This window comes from Cherax quadricarinatus, chromosome 3 (genome assembly GCF_038502225.1).
Source record: "Cherax quadricarinatus isolate ZL_2023a chromosome 3, ASM3850222v1, whole genome shotgun sequence".
Lineage (NCBI taxonomy): Eukaryota > Metazoa > Arthropoda > Malacostraca > Decapoda > Parastacidae > Cherax > Cherax quadricarinatus.
The window spans coordinates 49,545,765-49,570,023 of NC_091294.1; the positions used below are offsets into that span (position 1 = coordinate 49,545,765).

The window sequence follows — 24,259 nt, forward strand, 5'->3', positions numbered from 1 at the left end:
TTCAAACGCTAAACATCACTACAAACACTAAACATCACTACAAACGATAAACATCACAACAAAGGCTAAACGTCATTACAAGCACTAAACACTACAAACACTAAACATCACTACAAACACTAAACCTCACTACAAACACTAAACATCACTGCAAACACTAAATATCACTACAAACACTAATCACTACAAACACTAAATATCACTACAAACACTAAACATCACTGCAAAAACTAAACATCACTACAAACACTAAACATCAATACAAACATAAACATCACTACAAAGTTTTTACAAAGTAGAAGTGATGCAAGGAGGGAAGAGTATATGGAGAAAAAGAGAGAGGTTAAGAGAGTGGTGAAGCAATGTAAAAAGAGAGCAACTGAGAGAGTGGGTGAGATGTTATCAACAAATTTTGTTGAAAATAAGAAAAAGTTTTGGAGTGAGATTAACAAGTTAAGAAAGCCTAGAGAACAAATGGATTTGTCAGTTAAAAATAGGAGAGGAGAGTTATTAAATGGAGAGATAGAGGTATTGGGAAGATGGAGGGAATATTTTGAGGAATTGTTAAATGTTGATGAAGATAGGGAAGCTGTGATTTCGTGTATAGGGCAAGGAGGAATAACATCTTGTAGGAGTGAGGAAGAGCCAGTTGTGAGTGTGGGGGAAGTTCGTGAGGCAGTAGGTAAAATGAAAGGGGGTAGGGCAGCCGGGATTGATGGGATAAAGATAGAAATGTTAAAAGCAGGTGGGGATATAGTTTTGGAGTGGTTGGTGCAATTATTTAATAAATGTATGGAAGAGGGTAAGGTACCTAGGGATTGGCAGAGAGCATGCATAGTTCCTTTGTATAAAGGCAAAGGGGATAAAAGAGAGTGCAAAAATTATAGGGGGATAAGTCTGTTGAGTGTACCTGGTAAAGTGTATGGTAGAGTTATAATTGAAAGAATTAAGAGTAAGACGGAGAATAGGATAGTAGATGAACAAGGAGGCTTTAGGAAAGGTAGGGGGTGTGTGGACCAGGTGTTTACAGTGAAACATATAAGCGAACAGTATTTAGATAAGGCTAAAGAGGTCTTTGTGGCATTTATGGATTTGGAAAAGGCGTATTACAGGGTGGATAGGGGGGCAATGTGGCAGATGTTGCAAGTGTATGGTGTAGGAGGTAGGTTACTGAAGGCAGTGAAGAGTTTTTACGAGGATAGTGAGGCTCAAGTTAGAGTATGTAGGAAAGAGGGAAATTTTTTCCCAGTAAAAGTAGGCCTTAGACAAGGATGTGTGATGTCACCATGGTTGTTTAATATATTTATAGATGGGGTTGTAAGAGAAGTAAATGCGAGGGTCTTGGCAAGAGGCGTGGAGTTAAAAGATAAAGAATCACACACAAAGTGGGAGTTGTCACAGCTGCTCTTTGCTGATGACACTGTGCTCTTGGGAGATTCTGAAGAGAAGCTGCAGAGATTGGTGGATGAATTTGGTAGGGTGTGCAAAAGAAGAAAATTAAAGGTGAATACAGGAAAGAGTAAGGTTATGAGGATAACAAAAAGATTAGGTGATGAAAGATTGAATATCAGATTGGAGGGAGAGAGTATGGAGGAGGTGAACGTATTCAGATATTTGGGAGTGGACGTGTCAGCGGATGGGTCTATGAAAGATGAGGTGAATCATAGAATTGATGAGGGAAAAAGAGTGAGTGGTGCACTTAGGAGTCTGTGGAGACAAAGAACTTTGTCCTTGGAGGCAAAGAGGGGAATGTATGAGAGTATAGTTTTACCAACGCTCTTATATGGGTGTGAAGCGTGGGTGATGAATGTTGCAGCGAGGAGAAGGCTGGAGGCAGTGGAGATGTCATGTCTGAGGGCAATGTGTGGTGTGAATATAATGCAGAGAATTCGTAGTTTGGAAGTTAGGAGGAGGTGCGGGATTACCAAAACTGTTGTCCACAGGGCTGAGGAAGGGTTGTTGAGGTGGTTCGGACATGTAGAGAGAATGGAGCGAAACAGAATGACTTCAAGAGTGTATCAGTCTGTAGTGGAAGGAAGGCGGGGTAGGGGTCGGCCTAGGAAGGGTTGGAGGGAGGGGGTAAAGGAGGTTTTGTGTGCGAGGGGCTTGGACTTCCAGCAGGCATGCGTGAGCGTGTTTGATAGGAGTGAATGGAGACAAATGGTTTTTAATACTTGACGTGCTGTTGGAGTGTGAGCAAAGTAACATTTATGAAGGGATTCAGGGAAACCGGCAGGCCGGACTTGAGTCCTGGAGATGGGAAGTACAGTGCCTGCACTCTGAAGGAGGGGTGTTAATGTTGCAGTTTAAAAACTGTAGTGTAAAGCACCCTTCTGGCAAGACAGTGATGGAGTGAATGATGGTGAAAGTTTTTCTTTTTCGGGCCACCCTACCTTGGTGGGAATCGGCCAGTGTGATAATAAAAAAAAACTAAATATTACTTCAAACACTAAACATCACTACAAACACTAAACATTACTACAAACACTATACATCACTACAAACACTAAACATCACTACAAACACTAAACATCACTACAAACACTAAACATCACTATAAACACTAAACCACTACAAACACTAAACATCACTTCAAACCCTAAACATCACTACAAACACTAAACACCACTACAAACACTAAACATCAGTACAAACACTAAACATCACTTCAAACGCTAAACATCACTACAAACACTAAACATCACTACAAACGATAAACATCACTACAAACGCTAAACATTACTACAAACGCTAAACATCACTACAAACACTAAACATCACTACAAACACTAAACATCACTACAAACACTAGACATCACTTCAAACACTAGGCATCACTACAAACACTAAACATCACTACAAGCACTAAACATCACTACAAACACTAAGCATCACTACAAACACTAAACATCACAAAAAACACTAAACATCATTAGAAACACTAAACATCACTAAAAACACTAAACATCACTACAAACACTAAACATCACTACAAACACTAAATATCCCTACAAACGCTAAACATCACTACAAACACTAAACATCACTACAAACGCTAAACATCACTACAAACACTAAACATCACTACAAACGCTAAACATCACTACAAGCACTAAACATCACTACAAACACTAAATATCACTACAAACACTGAACATCAATACAAACACTAAACATCAATACAAACGCTAGACATCACTACAAACACTAAACATCACTACAAACGCTAAACATCACTACAAACACTAAACATCACTTAAAACACTAAACATCACTACAAACACTAAGCATCACTACAAACACTAAACATCACTACAAACAATAAACATCACTACAAACACTAATCACTACAAACACTAAATATCACTACAAACACTAAACATCACTACAAACACTAAACATCACTACAAACACTCAACAACACTGCAAACACTAAACATCACTACAAACACTAAACATCAATACAAACATAAACATCACTACAAACACTAGACATCACTACAAACACTAAAGATCACTACAAATGCTCAACATCACTACAAACGCTAAACATTACTGCAAACGCTAAACATCGCTACAAACGCTAAACATCACTACAAACGCTAAACATCACTATAAACTCTAAACTTCACTACAAAGAATAACATCACTACAAACACTAAACATCACTACAAACACTAAACATCGCTACAAACACTAAACATCACTACAAACACTAAACATCACTACAAACACTAAATATCACTACAAACACTAAACATCACTACAAACACTAAACATCACTGCAAACGCTAAACATCATTATAAACACTAAACATCACTGCAAACGCTAAACATCATTACAAACACTAAACATCACTAAAACGCTAAACATCACTACAAACACTAAACATCACTACAAACACTAAACATCACTACAAACACTAAACATCACTACAAACACTAAATATCACTACAAAAGCTAATCACTATAAACACTAAATATCACTACAAACACTAAACATCACTACAAACACTTAACATCACTACAAAAGCTAAACATCACTACAAACGATAAACATCAATAGAAGCACTAATCATCTGGTGGCCTGGTGGTTAACGCTCTCGCTTCACACGGTGAGGGCCTGGGTTCGATTCCCAGCCAGAGTAGAAACATTGGACGTGTTTCTTTCCACCTGTTGTCTATGTTCCCCATCAGTAAAATGGGTACCTGGGTGTTAGTCGACTACAAACACTAAACATCACTACAAACGCTAAACATTACTACAAACGCTAAACATCACTACAAACACTAAACATCACTACAAACACTTAACATCACTACAAACACTAAACATCACTAAAACGCTAAACATCACTACAAACACTAAACATCACTACAAACACTAAACTTCACTACAAACACTAAACATCACTACAAACACTAAATGTCACTACAAAAGCTAATCACTACAAACACTAAACCTCACTACAAACACTAAACATCACTACAAACACTAAACATCACTACAAACACTAAATATCACTACAAAAGCTAATCACTATAAACACTAAATATCACTACAAACACTAAACATCACTACAAACACTAAACATCACTACAAACACTTAACATCACTACAAACACTAAACATCACTAAAACGCTAAACATCACCACAAACACTAAACATCACTACAAACACTAAACTTCACTACAAACACTAAACATCACTACAAACACTAAATATCACTACAAAAGCTAATCACTATAAACACTAAATATCACTACAAACACTAAACATCACTACAAACACTTAACATCACTACAAAAGCTAAACATCACTACAAACGATAAACATCAATAGAAGCACTAAGCATCTTGTGGCCTGGTGGTTAACGCTCTCGCTTCACACGGTGAGGGCCTGGATTCGATTCCCAGCCAGAGTAGAAACATTGGACGTGTTTCTTTCCACCTGTTGTCTATGTTCCCCATCAGTAAAATGGGTACCTGGGTGTTAGTCGACTACAAACACTAAACATCACTACAAACGCTAAACATTACTACAAACGCTAAACATCACTACAAACACTAAACATCACTACAAACACTAAACATCACTACAAACACTAAACATTACTACAAACACTATACATCACTACAAACACTAAACATCACTACAAACACTAAACATCACTACAAACACTAAACATCACTATAAACACTAAACCACTACAAACACTAAACATCACTTCAAACCCTAAACATCACTACAAACACTAAACACCACTACAAACACTAAACATCAGTACAAACACTAAACATCACTTCAAACGCTAAACATCACTACAAACACTAAACATCACTACAAACGCTAAACATCACTACAAACGCTAAACATTACTACAAACGCTAAACATCACTGCAAACACTAAACATCACTACAAACACTAAACATCACTACAAACACTAGACATCACTTCAAACACTAGGCATCACTACAAACACTAAACATCACTACAAGCACTAAACATCACTACAAACACTAAGCATCACTACAAACACTAAACATCACAAAAAAACACTAAACGTCATTAGAAACACTAAACATCACTACAAACACTAAACATCGCTACAAACACTAAACATCACTACAAACACTAAACATCCCTACAAACGCTAAATATCACTACAAACACTAAACATCTCTACAAACGCTAAACATCACTACAAACACTAAACATCACTACAAACGCTAAACATCACTACAAACACTAAACATCACTTCAAACACTAAATATCACTACAAACACTGAACCTCAATACAAACAGTAAACATCAATACAAACGCTAGACATCACTACAAACACTAAACATCACTACAAACGCTAAACATCACTACAAACACTAAACATCACTTAAAACACTAAACATCACTACAAGCACTAAGCATCACTACAAACACTAAACATCACACCAAACAATAAACATCACTACAAACACTAATCACTACAAACACTAAATATCACTACAAACACTAAACATCACTACAAACACTAAACATCACTACAAACACTCAACAACACTGCAAACACTAAACATCACTACAAACACTAAACATCAATACAAACATAAACATCACTACAAACACTAGACATCACTACAAACACAAAAGATCACTACAAATGCTCAACATCACTACAAACGCTAAACATTACTGCAAACGCTAAACATCGCTACAAACGCTAAACATCACTACAAACGCTAAACATCACTATAAACTCTAAACTTCACTACAAAGAATAACATCACTACAAACACTAAACATCACTACAAACACTAAACATCGCTACAAACACTAAACATCACTACAAACACTAAACATCACTACAAACACTAAATATCACTACAAACACTAAACATCACTACAAACACTAAACATCACTGCAAACGCTAAACATCATTATAAACACTAAACATCACTGCAAACGCTAAACATCATTACAAACACTAAACATCACTAAAACGCTAAACATCACTACAAACACTAAACCTCACTACAAACACTAAACATCACTACAAACACTAAACATCACTACAAACACTAAATATCACTACAAAAGCTAATCACTATAAACACTAAATATCACTACAAACACTAAACATCACTACAAACACTAAACATCACTACAAACACTTAACATCACTACAAACACTAAACATCACTAAAACGCTAAACATCACTACAAACACTAAACATCACTACAAACACTAAACTTCACTACAAACACTAAACATCACTACAAACACTAAATGTCACTACAAAAGCTAATCACTATAAACACTAAATATCACTACAAACACTAAACATCACTACAAACACTTAACATCACTACAAAAGCTAAACATCACTACAAACGATAAACATCAATAGAAGCACTAAGCATCTTGTGGCCTGGTGGTTAACGCTCTCGCTTCACACGGTGAGGGCCTGGATTCGATTCCCAGCCAGAGTAGAAACATTGGACGTGTTTCTTTCCACCTGTTGTCTATGTTCCCCATCAGTAAAATGGGTACCTGGGTGTTAGTCGACTACAAACACTAAACATCACTACAAACGCTAAACATTACTACAAACGCTAAACATCACTACAAACACTAAACATCACTACAAACACTAAACATCAGTACAAACACTAAACATCACTTCAAACGCTAAACATCACTACAAACACTAAACATCACTACAAACGCTAAACATCACTACAAACGCTAAACATTTCTACAAACGCTAAACATTACTACAAACACTAAACATCACTACAAACACTAAACATCACTACAAACACTAGACATCACTTCAAACACTAGACATCACTACAAACACTAAACATCACTACAAACACTAAACATCACTACAAACACTAAACATCACTACAAACACTAAACATCTCTACAAACGCTAAACATCACTACAAACACTAAACTTCACTACAAACGCTTAACATCACTACAAACGCTAAACATCACTACAAACGCTAAACATCACTACAAACAAAACATCACTACAAACACTAAACATCACTATAAACACTAAACATCACTACAAACGCTAAAGATCACTACAAACACTAAACATCACTACAAACACTAAACATCACTACAAACACTAAACATCACTAAAAGACTAAACATCACTACAAACGCTGAACATCACTACAAACACTAAACATCACTTCAAACGCTAAACATCACTACAAACGCTAAACATCACTAGAAACACTAAACATCACTACAAACGATAAACATCACTACAAACACTAAACATCTCTACAAACACTAAGCATCACTACAAACGCTGAACATCACTGCAAACGCTAAATATCACTACAAACGCTAAACATCACTACAAACACTAAACATCACTACAAACACTAAATATCACTACAAACACTAAACATCACTACAAACACTAAACATCACTGCAAACGCTAAACATCTCTACAAACACTATACATCACTACAAACGCTAAACATCACTACAAACACTAAACATCACTACAAACGCTAAACATCACTACAAACACTGAACATCACTACAAATAATAAACATCACAACGAACACTAAATATCGATACGAACGCTAATCACTACAAACACTAAATTTCACTACAAACACTAAACATCACTATAACCACTAAACATCACTACAAACACTAAACATCACTACAAACACTAAACATCACTACAAACACTAAATATCACTACAAACACTAAACATCACTATAAACACTAAACATCACTACAAACGCTAAAGATCACTACAAACACTAAACATCACTACAAACACTAAACATCACTACAAACACTAAACATCACTAAAACACTAAACATCACTACAAACGCTGAACATCACTACAAACACTAAACATCACTTCAAACGCTAAACATCACTACAAACGCTAAACATCACTACAAACGCTAAACATCACTACAAACACTAAACATCACTACAAACACTAAACATCTCTACAAACACTAAACATCACTACAAACGCTGAACATCACTACAAACGCTAAATATCACTACAAACGCTAAACATCACTACAAACACTAAACATCACTACAAACACTAAATATCACTACAAACACTAAACATCACTACAAACACTAAACATCACTGCAAACGCTAAACATCTCTACAAACACTAAACATCACTACAAACGCTAAACATCACTACAAACACTAAACATCACTACAAACGCTAAACATCACTACAAACACTGAACATCACTACAAATAATAAACATCACAACGAACACTAAATATCGTTACGAACGCTAATCACTACAAACACTAAATTTCACTTCAAACACTAAACATCACTACAACCACTAAACATCACTACAAACACTAAACATCACTACAAACACTAAACATCACTACAAACACTAAATATCACTACAAACACTAAACATCACTATAAACACTAAACATCACTACAAACGCTAAAGATCACTACAAACACTAAACATCACTACAAACACTAAACATCACTACAAACACTAAACATCACTAAAAGACTAAACATCACTACAAACGCTGAACATCACTACAAACACTAAACATCACTTCAAACGCTAAACATCACTACAAACGCTAAACATCACTAGAAACACTAAACATCACTACAAACGATAAACATCACTACAAACACTAAACATCTCTACAAACACTAAGCATCACTACAAACGCTGAACATCACTACAAACGCTAAATATCACTACAAACGCTAAACATCACTACAAACACTAAACATCACTACAAACACTAAATATCACTACAAACAATAAAAATCACTACAAACACTAAACATCACTGCAAACGCTAAACATCTCTACAAACACTATACATCACTACAAACGCTAAACATCACTACAAACACTAAACATCACTACAAAAGCTAAACATCACTACAAACACTGAACATCACTACAAATAATAAACATCACAACGAACACTAAATATCGATACGAACGCTAATCACTACAAACACTAAATTTCACTACAAACACTAAACATCACTATAACCACTAAACATCACTACAAACACTAAACATCACTACAAACACTAAACATCACTACAAACACTAAACATCACTACAAACGCTAAACATCACTACAAACACTAAACATCACTACAAACATTAAACATCACTTCAAACACTAAACATCACTTCAAACGCTAAACATCACTACAAACACTAAACATCACTACAAACGATAAACATCACAACAAACGCTAAACATCACTACAAGCACTAAACACTACAAACACTAAACATCACTGCAAACACTAAATATCACTACAAACGCTAATCACTATAAACACTAAATATCACTACAAACACTAAACATCACTACAAACACTTAACATCACTACAAACGCTAAACATCACAACAAACGCTAAACATCACTACAAGCACTAAACATTGCTACAAACACTAAATATTACTACAAACACTAAACATCACTACAAACACTAAACATTACTACAAACACTAAACATCACTTCAAACACTAAACATCACTACAAACACTAAACATCACTACAAACACTAAACATCACTACAAACGCTAAACAGCACTACAAACACTAAACATCACTACAAACACTAAACATCACTACAAACACTAAACATCACTTCAAACACTAAACATCCCTACAAACGCTAAACATCACTACAACCACTAAACTTCACTACAAACGCTTAACATCACTACAAACGCTAAACATCACTACAAACGCTAAACATCACTACAAACAAAACATCACTACAAACGCTAAACATCACTACAAACACTAAACATCACTACTAACGTTAAACATCACTACAAACACTAAACATCACTACAAACACTAAACATCACTACAAACACTAAACATCACTACAAACACTAAACATCACTACAAACGCTAAACATCACTATAAACACTAAACATCACTACAAACACTAAACATCACTACAAACACTAAACATCACTACAAACACTAAACATCCCTACAAACGCTAAACATCACTACAAACACTAAACTTCGCTACAAACGCTTAACATCACTACAAACGCTAAACATCACTACAAACGCTAAACATCACTACAAACAAAACATTACTACAAACACTAAACATCACTATAAACACTAAACATCACTACAAACGCTAAAGATCACTACAAACACTAAACATCACTACAAACATTAAACATCACTACAAACACTAAACATCACTACAAACACTAAATCACTACAAATAATAAACATCACTGCAAACGCTAATCACTACTAACGCTAAACATCACTACAAACACTAAACATCACTACAAACACTAAACATCACTACAAACACTAAACATCACTACAAACACTAAACATCAATACAAACACTAAACATCACTACAAACGCTAAACATCACTACAAACACTAAACATCACTACAAACGCTAAACATCACTACAAACACTAAACATCACTACAAACACTAAACATCACTACAAACGCTGAACATCACTACAAACACTAAACATCACTACAAACGCTAAACATCACTACAAACGCTAAACATCACTACAAACGCTAAACATAAGAACATAAGAACATAAGAACATAAGAACGAAGGAACACTGCCGAAGGCCTACTGGCCCATGCGAGGCAGGTCCAAGTCTCCTACCGGCTTAAGCCAATGCACCCAACCTAGTCAGGTCAGGTCACATTGACTTAAGGGAGGAACACGGCAACCGACCTGGTAGCACAAGCTATCAGGTCTAACTCACACCCACCCACATCCACTCATGTATTTATCCAACCTATTTTTAAAGCTACACAACGTTCTGGCCTCTATAACGGTACTTGGGAGTTTGTTCCACTCATCCACAATTCTATTACCAAACCAGTACTTTCCTATATCCTTCCTGAATCTGAATTTTTCCAACTTAAAACCATTGCTGCGAGTCCTGTCTAGGCTAGATATTTTCAGCACACTATTTACATCCCCTTTATTTATTCCTGTCTTCCATTTATACACCTCAATCATATCCCCCCTAATTCTACGTCTTTCTAGAGAGTGCAGATTCAGGGCCCTTAGTCTATCCTCATAGGGAAGGTTTCTGATACATGGGATCAACTTTGTCATCCTCCTTTGTACATTTTCCAGAGAATTTATATCCATTCTGTAATAAGGTGACCAAAACTGTGCAGCATAATCTAAATGAGGCCTAACCAAGGATGTATAGAGTTGAAGAACAACCTGAGGACTCCTATTATTTATGCTTCTTGATATGAAGCCAAGGATTCTATTAGCTTTATTGCGAACACTTATGCACTGTTGTCTTGGTTTCAGATTACTGCTAACCAGAACTCCTAAATCTTTTTCGCAATCCGTAATATTAAGATCTACATTATTTAGTTTATATGTGGCATGGTTATTGTCCTGTCCAACATTTAGAACTTTGCATTTGTCTATATTAAACTGCATCTGCCACTTCTCCGACCACTGCATCAGTCTATTCAAATCTTCCTGGAGTGCTCGAATGTCCTCGTCAGAATGAATTCGACGGCCTATTTTGGTGTCATCGGCAAACTTGCCAATGTCGCTCTTTATGCCCTCATCTATGTCGTTTATGTAGATTGTGAACAGCAGGGGGCCCAACACTGACCCCTGTGGAACACCGCTCGTGACACTTCCCCACTCTGATTTCTCCCCATTTATGCAAACTCTCTGCTGCCTATTTGTCAACCATGCCTCTATCCAGGAAAAAATTTCTCCTCCTATTCCATGTGCTTTAATTTTCCTCAATAGTCTCTGATGTGGGACCCTGTCAAAAGCCTTACTGAAGTCCATATACACAATATCATATTCATTACCATGATCTACCTCCTCAAATACCTTAGTGAAAAAAGTTAATAAATTCGTAAGGCAGGAACGCCCCTTTGTAAAACCATCCTGAGATTCGTTGATTAATTTATGCTTTTCAAGGTGGCTACGAACTGCCTCGGCAATTATTGATTCCATAAATTTTCCCACTATGGAGGTTAGGCTTATTGGTCTATAGTTCGAAGCTAAGGACCTGTCACCTGTTTTGAAAATAGGTATCACATTTGCCATTTTCCACTTATCTGGCACCATGCCAGTTTGTAGTGATATGTTGAAAAGATTAGCCAAAGGTGTGCTAAGCTCCTCTTTACATTCCTTTAGAACCCTTGCATACAGTTCATCAGGGCCTGGGGATTTGTTAGGTTTTAATTTATCTATTTGCCTAAGGACCATGTCACTTGTGACCCTAATAGTACACAGTTTATTATCGTCCTGTTCTACATAATTTATCATTACTGGAATATCGCTGGTATCCTCCTGTGTAAAAACTGAGAGGAAGTATGTGTTAAACATCACTACAAACACTAAACATCACTACAAACATTAAACAACACTACAAACACTAAACATCTCTACAAACACTAAACATCACTACAAACACTAGACATCACTACAAACACTAAACGTCACTACAAACACTAAACATCACTACAAATACTAAACATCACGAAAAGCACTAAATATCACTACAAACACTAAACATTACTACAAACACTAAACATCACTACAAACACTAAACATCACTACAAAAGCTAAACATCACTACAAACACTAAACATCACTACAAACACTAAACATCACTACAAACACTAAATATCACTACAAACACTAAACAACACTACAAACACTAAACATCACTACAAACGCTAAACATCACTACACACACTAAACGTCACTAAAGACACTAAACATCACAACAAACACTAAACATCACTACAAACACTGAACATCATTACAAACACTAAACATCACTACAAACACTAAACGTCACTACAACCGCTAAACATCACTACAAACACTAAACATCACTACAAACGCTAAACATCACTAAAAACGCTAAACATCACTACAAACACTAAACATCACTGGAAACACTAAACATCACTACAAACACTAAACATCACTACAAACACTAAACATCACTACAAACACTAAACATCACTACAAACACTAATCACTACAAACGCTAAACATCACTACAAACACTAAACATCACTACAAACACTAAACATCACTACAAACGCTAAACATCACTACAAACACTAAACATCACTACAAACACTAAACATCACTACAAACACTAAACATCACTACAAACACTAAACATCCCTACAAACGCTAAACATCACTACAGACACTAAACTTCACTACAAACGCTTAACATCACTACAAACGCTAAACATCACTACAAACGCTAAACATCACTACAAACAAATCATTACTACAAACACTAAACATCACTATAAACACTAAACATCACTACAAACGCTAAAGATCGCTACAAACACTAAACATCACTACAAACACTAAACATCACTACAAACACTAAATCACTACAAATAATAAACATCACTGCAAACGCTAATCACTACTAACGCTAAACATCACTACAAACACTAAACATCACTACAAACACTAAACATCACTACAAACACTAAACATCACTACAAACACTAAACATCAATACAAACACTAAACATCACTACAAACGCTAAACATCACTACAAACACTAAACATCACTACAAACGCTGAACATCACTACAAACACTAAACATCACTACAAACACTAAACATCACTACAAACGCTGAACATCACTACAAACACTAAACATCACTACAAACGCTAAACATCACTACAAACGCTAAACATCACTACAAACACTAAACATCACTACAAAAATTAAACAACACTACAAACACTAAACATCACTACAAACACTAAACATCACTACAAACACTAGACATCACTACAAACACTAAACGTCACTACAAACACTAAACATCACTACAAACACTAAACATCACGAAAAGCACTAAATATCACTACAAACACTAAAAATCACTACAAACAATAAACATCACTACAAACACTAAACATCACTACAAACGCTAAACATCACTACAAACACTAAACATCACTACAAACGCTAAACATCACTACAAACACTAAACATCACTACACACACTAAACGTCACTACAAACACTAAACATCACTACAAACACTAAACATCACTACAAACACTGAACATCATTACAAACACTAAACATCACTACAAACACTAAACGTCACTACAACCGCTAAACATCACTACAAACACTAAACATCACTACAAACGCTAAACATCACTACAAACGCTAAACATCACTACAAACACTAAACATCACTGGAAACACTAAACATCACTACAAACACTAAACATCACTACTAACACTAAACATCACTACAAACACTAAACATCACTACAAACACTAATCACTACAAACGCTAAACATCACTACAAACACTAAACATCACTACAAACACTAAACATCACTACAAACACTAAACATCACAACAAACACTAAACATCCCTACAAACGCTAAACATCACTACAAACACTAAACTTCACTACAAACGCTTAACATCACTACAAACGCTAAACATCACTACAAACGCTAAACATCACTACAAACGAAACATCACTACAAACACTAAACATCACTACAAACACTGAACATCACTACAAACACTAAACATCATTACAAACGCTAAACATCACTACAAACGCTGAACATCACTACAAACACTAAACATCACTACAAACGCTAAACATCACTACAAACGCTAAACATCACTACAAACACTAAACATCACTACAAACATTAAACAACACTACAAACACAAAACATCACTACAAACACTAAACATCACTACAAACACTAGACATCACTACAAACACTAAACGTCACTACAAACACTAAACATCACTACAAACACTAAACATCACGAAAAGCACTAAATATCACTACAAACACTAAAAATCACTACAAACAATAAACATCACTACAAACACTAAACATCACTACAAACGCTAAACATCACTACAAACACTAAACATCACTACAAACGCAAAACATCACTACAAACACTAAACATCACTACACACACTAAACGTCACTTCAAACACTAAACATCACTACAAACACTAAACATCACTACAAACACTGAACATCATTACAAACACTAAACATCACTACAAACACTAAACGTCACTACAACCGCTAAACATCACTACAAACACTAAACATCACTACAAACGCTAAACATCACTACAAACGCTAAACATCACTACAAACACTAAACATCACTGGAAACACTAAACATCACTACAAACACTAAACATCACTACAAACACTAAACATCACTACAAACACTAATCACTACAAACGCTAAACATCACTACAAACACTAAACATCACTACAAACACTAATCACTACAAACGCTAAACATCACTACAAACACTAAACATCACTACAAACACTAAACATCACTACAAACGCTAAACATCACTACAAACACTAAACATCACTACAAACACTAAACATCACTACAAACACTAAACATCACTACAAACACTAAACATCCCTACAAACGCTAAACATCACTACAGACACTAAACTTCACTACAAACGCTTAACATCACTACAAACGCTAAACATCACTACAAACGCTAAACATCACTATAAACAAATCATTACTACAAACACTAAACATCACTATAAACACTAAACATCACTACAAACGATAAAGATCGCTACAAACACTAAACATCACTACAAACACTAAACATCACTACAAACACTAAATCACTACAAATAATAAACAACACTGCAAACACTAATCACTACTAACGCTAAACATCACTCAAACTAAACATCACTACAAACACTAAACATCTTCAAACTACTAACGCTAAACATCACTACACTACAAACGCTTAAACACTTAAACATCACTACAAACACTATAAAACTAAACATCACTACAAACGCTAAAACATACAAACACTACAAACACTAAACATCACTACAAACACTAAACATCACTACAAACACTAAACATCACTACAAACACTAAACATCACTACAAACACTAAACATCACTACAAACACTAAACATCACTACAAACACTAAACATCACTACAAACACTAAACATCACTACAAACACTAAACATCACTACAAACACTAAACATCACTACAAACGCTAAATCACTACAAACACTACAAACGCTAAACATCACTACAAACGCTGAACAACTACAAACACTAAACATCACTACAAAAATTAAACAACACTACAAACACTAAACATCACTACAAACACTAAACATCACTACAAACACTAGACATCACTACAAACACTAAACGTCACTACAAACACTAAACATCACTACAAACACTAAACATCACGAAAAGCACTAAATATCACTACAAACACTAAAAATCACTACAAACAATAAACATCACTACAAACACTAAACATCACTACAAACGCTAAACATCACTACAAACACTAAACATCACTACAAACGCTAAACATCACTACAAACACTAAACATCACTACACACACTAAACGTCACTACAAACACTAAACATCACTACAAACACTAAACATCACTACAAACACTGAACATCATTACAAACACTAAACATCACTACAAACACTAAACGTCACTACAACCGCTAAACATCACTACAAACACTAAACATCAATACAAACGCTAAACATCACTACAAACGCTAAACATCACTACAATCACTAAACCTCACTGGAAACACTAAACATCACTACAAACACTAAACATCACTACTAACACTAAACATCACTACAAACACTAAACATCACTACAAACACTAATCACTACAAACGCTAAACATCACTACAAACACTAAACATCACTACAAACACTAAACATCACTAGAAACACTAAACATCACTACAAACACTAAACATCCCTACAAACGCTAAACATCACTACAAACACTAAACTTCACTACAAACGCTTAACATCACTACAAATGCTAAACATCACTACAAACGCTAAACATCACTACAAACGAAACATCACTACAAACACTAAACATCACTATAAACACTAAACATCACTACAAACGCTAAACATCACTACAAACACTAAACATCACTACAAACACTAAACATCACTACAAACACTAAACATCACTATAAACACTAAACATCACTACAAACACTAAACATCACTACAAACGCTGAACATCACTACAAACACTAAACATCACTACAAACGCTGAACATCACTACAAACACTAAACATCACTACAAACGCTAAACATCACTACAAACGCTAAACATCACTACAAACACTAAACATCACTACAAACATTAAACAACACTACAAACACTAAACATCACTACAAACACTAAACATCACTACAAACACTAGACATCACTACAAACACTAAACGTCACTACAAACACTAAACATCACTACAAACACTAAACATCACGAAAAGCACTAAATATCACTACAAACACTAAAAATCACTACAAACAATAAACATCACTACAAACACTAAACATCACTACAAACGCTAAACATCACTACAAACACTAAACATCACTACAAACGCAAAACATCACTACAAACACTAAACATCACTACACACACTAAACGTCACTTCAAACACTAAACATCACCACAAACACTAAACATCACTACAAACACTGAACATCATTACAAACACTAAACATCACTACAAACACTAAACGTCACTACAACCGCTAAACATCACTACAAACACTAAACATCACTACAAACGCTAAACATCACTACAAACGCTAAACATCACTACAAACACTAAACATCACTGGAAACACTAAACATCACTACAAACACTAAACATCACTACAAACACTAAACATCACTACAAACACTAATCACTACAAACGCTAAACATCACTACAAACACTAAACATCACTACAAACACTAAACATCACTACAAACACTAAACATCACTACAAACACTAAACATCCCTACAAACGCTAAACATCACTACAAACACTAAACTTCACTACAAACGCTTAACATCACTACAAACGCTAAACATCACTACAAACGCTAAACATCACTACAAACAAAACATCACTACAAACACTAAACATCACTATAAACACTAAACATCACTACAACCGCTAAACATCACTACAAACACTAAACATCACTACAAACGCTAAACATCACTACAAACGCTAAACATCACTACAAACACTAAACATCACTGGAAACACTAAACATCACTACAAACACTAAACATCACTACAAACACTAAACATCACTACAAGCGCTAAACATCACTACAAACACTAAACATCACTACAAACAATAAACATCACTACAAACGCTAAACATTACTACAAACGCTAAACATCACTACAAACACTAAACATCACTACAAACGCTAAACATCACTACAAACACTAAACATCACTACAAACACTAAACATCACTACAAACACTAAACATCACTACAAACGCTAAACATCACTACAAACACTAAACATCACTACAAACGCTAAACATCACTACGAACACTAAACATCACTACAAACACTAAACATCACTACAAATATTCACTGTTCACTGAACATCACCACAAACTTATCTTATTTCTAGTGAAGCGAAACTCATGGAAGTGAGTAACATTGTTCTATAATGAGATTATAATCATCATTATTGTGTAGAATTTAGATGGACATTTATGTTGAACCAAATAGTGTCCTGTTTTTCTGTTAGTAACACACTCAGTTCACATAATGAGTGTCCGTGGTTCGATTCCCGGCACGGGTGGAAACGTACTGCTGTGGGTGGCATCCCAGGGAGTATTAGTGTACCTTCGTACTGGGCTTTAAAATGAGATGAAGCAGGATAAGAACTTTGATCTTGTAAAACTGAAATGTTTTTTAAAGATCTAGTAAACTTGATTTACTCATTCAGGAATATATTCCACAGTGAGAATGTTATCAATAGAAGCAGTCCCGTTCGCTCTACTACGTTTAAAAAAAAATGCCTCTTCGTAAGGATTAGGAGAATCCACTTCCTTCAAAAGTGTTTTTGTTTCATTATATCTTTTTTTTTTCACTGTTGCATTTTTATGTAATTGTACTTATGCATTTTTTTCCAGTGATTTTCCTCCCATTCAATCATGAATTTGTTGTATTAGGTCTTGTGTCTTTCAGAGTGTGGTGGTGGAGAGTGACGATCACACCAGCGTGTTGATGGTGACCAGTGCCAACAGGCACCACTCTGGCAACTACACGTGTGCACCTTCCAACACCAAACCCACCTCCATCCTGGTGCACATCCTCAATGGTGAGCCTTTCCAAACCTCACCAACACAATTTTCTTCGCACTTTCTTCAGTGTTAACATCGTTGTTGGGGAGATTTACCAACTCTCACCAACACAATGATCACTGCAGTGACTAGTGAGGAGTACACCAACTACAGTTCTCTCTCTCTCTCTCTCTCTCTCTCTCTTTTTCTCTCTCTCTCTCTCTCTCTCTCTCTCTCTCTCTCTCTCTCTCTCTCTCTCTCTCTCTCTCTCTCTCTCTCTCTCTCTCTCTCTCTCTCTCTCTCTCTCTCTCTTTCTCTCTCTCTCGTATAGTTGGGTTTAATAATTGCATTAAGAAGTTAAGCTGCCTCTGGTATTGACCTTAATAACAATGATAATTCCTTCAATTTCAGTAGAATTACCACAGTTAATAATATATTTCTGTCCATATGTGTAAAGACGACGAAATTGATTTTGTTGACTATTAAGACAACTCTATTACCATTTAAAAACTGCAGAGTAGAGATGTGATATACCAAAACAAGAAATGCCTCCAAGTATCCGACTCATCTGGAACGAGCCAGTTGTTCACATACGCTCCGACAATCCTCATATCATAACCTTAACAGAAGCATTAAACAACTCTCTAAATAATCAACTGTAAGGAGAATTTCCTACATTTAGGTAAATAGTACAGAGTTAGAATCATTTACTTTAGAAGGAAAACGGTATTATGTGCTATATTAACGAAGTTGCAGTCAGGGCCAAGATAACGAACTCGGAAATTTACAATTATATTTCCAACATTTAAAAAATACAGTAAAAAAGACGAAATCAAATCATGAGTGACATACAGACCAGCTGAATAAAATAAGCAAAAATAGTGTTTTATACTAGGAATGTGATCTTATTTTAATTTAATCGATACTTTGACTGTAAGAAACTTTAATCAGAAAACGTAAATTGCAATATTTAATTGCGATATTAAAAAAGCTGAGTGACCAGTGATAATAAGGAAAGAATTACAGTGACTCAAAGAAAAGCAAAGGAAATGAAGGTAGAGTGATGGTTCTGGAAGAGATATAATGGCTAATTATAACAAGCGGAGTCTATAAGGATTGGTACTGTGACCGGTACTGTTTCTGATATATATGAACGACTCGCCAGGTGAGCTAAGGCTCTAAATATCCACTCGGTGTGATATTAACAATGAAAACACCAAAGGGCTACAGTATGATTTGGACAAACTACAAGATTCGTTGGACAAGTTGCTACTTTAATTTAAGCTCAGCAAATTCAAAGTTATAAAAACTAGGGAAAAGGGAAGAAGACCGGAAATTAGGTAAACATTATGGAAATACAGAGACTGCAGATATGGGTTTGCAGATGAAGTAAAACTGAGTACAATACAAAGAGGAATAGACCAGGAAAGACTACAAATGGATCTGGACCAACTGCAACACTGGTCTAACAACTGGTTATTAGAATTTAATCCCTGGATATGCAAAATTATGAAAGTCGAGGAAGGACAAAGAAGATAGGAAACAGTGCACAGGCTCTCGGAAAAAGGCTGCAAACCTTGAAAGAGAAGGACATCGGGACGAGCATTCATTAGTTCCAAGTTTTTCTCCTCAAGCACACGTCAACCGACTAATGGCCAGAGCAAATTCAAGTCTGGCAACTTTAAGAATAGCCTTGAAGAACCTCGACTAAGAAGCGTCCACGACTCTATACACGGCATATATCAGGTTAATGTTGGAGTATGCAGTGCCATTTGGAAAAAAAGTGCAAAGGTTTGCAACAAGACTAGTTCAAGAGCTGAGGGGTATGAGGTATGAGAATTACTAGAGGAGGTAAACCTGATGAAACTAAATGACAGAAAAATCAGGGGTGACATGATTACAATGTTAAAAAAACTGAAAGGCATTGCCACGGTGGACCACGAGATCCTGAAAAGTGGTTTCATGCACATGAGGGCAAAACTGGAAGTTAGAAACATAGTTGTGTCACAGGGATGTTAAGCAATTCTTCTTTAGCCTTAAAGTGGTCAGGAAGTGGAACAAAGAGAGCGATGTAGTAGAGGTAGGAGTCATATAGGTTTGAGAGTACACTGGGTTCACGCAACCAGCAGAGGGTGAGCCTAGTACTAGCCAGTGGAGAGATGGGGCTAGGCGCTGGGATCCTTGTAAATAGGTGAGCAACAATAGATGAGTACGGAGAAAGACCTATGATGAGCGTGGTGCCAAAGATATCATTAGAGGCTTTCATCAGTGGAATAAATTCTTCAACAAAAAAGTAATTTGTGACTTTTTATTCGACGTACTCGCAAAGGTCATTATGGAAAGCAAATACTATCAAACCTGCTAACATGATAATTTAGAAGGATCAGGGATGACATGATTACAACTTACTAAATTCACAGAGAACTGAAATAGTGACAGAAAAACAGCTCAAGAGTCTGAGGGTGTGTTTGAAGCACAGCCTCAGGGTGGTCGGAAAGCGGTGGAGACATGGATGGAGAAGAGGTACAGGTATACTTTATGCATGGATTTCAGAGCAGGTATGATATGGTCGACAGGCTAGGAATGCCCGAGTCCAGTTACAGCCAGACAGGTAGAAGAATGTAGATGAATGGTTGAGAGAACCGACAAGTTGATAAATTAGACACATGTGCAACGCTTGGGTATTTTTAATGAGGAAACGTTTCACCACACAGTGGCTTCAGCAATCTATACATAGGGGAATGGTGACCACATCGACTCAAAGCTGAGGGACTGATTACCTCAAACTCCTCCTGTTCTTTATCACTTCCCTTTGTGTGGACTGATGAAGCCACGGTGTGCCGAAACGTTTCCTCATTAAAGATACCCAAGTGTTGCACATGTGTCTAATTTATCAAGTAGAGGTATCATGAGCTATGACTCAACCCCTGCAACCATAATTAGATTAGTACATTTACCGGTCTCTCTCTCGTAAAAGTGAATGAGAGAGAGAGAGAGAGAAAAGCAGACAAAAAATATACTACATTTATCTGACAGTCGATCCCCATCACATTTCACTTACAAAGAAATAAGCTTGGAAAAACTCAAAGTAATCAACAGTTTCAAAGAGACTGTCCTATTCAACGTTCACAAAGAGATTCTAAAATTTTAGATTTTTTTTTAATCTTAGTGTCCGAGTGTAAACATAACGAGATCAACCTGAACAAATTACTTTTCCTAAACACAGGAGGAATAACAAGGTTTCGTGGAGAATTGTTCCTGTAATCAAGCACACACACACACACACACACACACACACACACACATACACACATATACACACACACACACACACACACACACACACACACACACACACACATATATATATATATATATATATATATATATATATATATATATATATATTATATATATACTCGGGGTCAACATCACTTTCCTCTTAAATTCTTCCCAAATTTTTTTAATTATAAACGAATCCGATTTGTATAAACTAAAATCAATATTCATATTATTTTCAAAACTTTTTTTTTTTTTTTTGGGTAACATGATTCCATTATATTCCTGTTGACCATGGACTTGCTTGATATAACTTTCTGAACCTTTTGAAAATCAATTGGATGGTTAAAATCTCTGACATAAATAAACAGATCATTATTATCTTGTCCACTTCTAATGTTATATTTATGTTGTTTTATTCTTAGTTCGAGACTTTTACCAGTCTGACCGTAATAAACTTTATCACATATTTTACAAGGAATCTTGTAGACACACCCGTCAGCTTTTTGGGGTTAATTTTTTATCAAAAGTTATTTTAATGTATCAAGATTTTTAAATGCAACTTTGGAATTGGACCCCATTTCTCCCCTCCCCTGTCCCATCCTCCTGATTCCTCCTTTTCCATTCCTCCTCCTCTCCCCATCCCTCCCCTTTCCCTTTCCTGTTTTCAGCATTTGGGGTCCTCCTCTCAGGAATTCTAGTTCCTAGGTTGTGGGCAGGATAACGTGGTTCATCCCATTCCGTTGAGGTCCTTAATAGTAGTGCAGTTTGTCTTGGAATCAGGATCGTCTGGAGATCCCGATCCCTCTCCAGTCTACCGGAGGGAGGCTTCGGGTGTCTCTCAGGAAGCGGGTGTATCACTGGACGCTGCCTGTCGGATTTCAGGACGTGGTGGTCAGAGGAGGTATGCTTTGCGGCGGGTATCCGACCGCCCTTCCTTTTGTCCTCTGAAGTGGCTCAGTAGATGTGAGGTTGCTATCCCGGATTGCTGGTATACCGGCATGAAGGGTACAGAATGCCACGGGTTCCATGCCTCATCTGCACTACTGGCTGCGCGGCCCTTTCATTCTTCTTAGGAACAACCCCTCCCCTTTTTCCTCTTTTTTTTCTAAAAATCAAAAAGAAAAGAGAGACCTACCCATGGAGTCTCAAATCCATGAAACTGCTCCTCCTGGGCCTCTTTCTGTAGCAGTACCCTCTTATGGCC

At 36.1% G+C, this 24,259-nt stretch overlaps 1 protein-coding gene across 3 annotated transcripts in view; it reads left to right on the forward strand.

Annotated features, from left to right (window-relative positions):
• LOC128684046 (uncharacterized) overlaps positions 1 to 24,259 on the forward strand; it is a 919,796-nt gene that overhangs the window by 882,378 nt on the left and 13,159 nt on the right. For all 3 annotated transcript variants that reach the window (XM_070091768.1, XM_070091784.1, XM_070091774.1), the window contains exon 7: positions 19,679 to 19,811. In XM_070091768.1, coding sequence (XP_069947869.1) covers positions 19,679 to 19,811 — 133 coding nt within the window. The remainder of the gene's footprint in view (positions 1 to 19,678; positions 19,812 to 24,259) is intronic.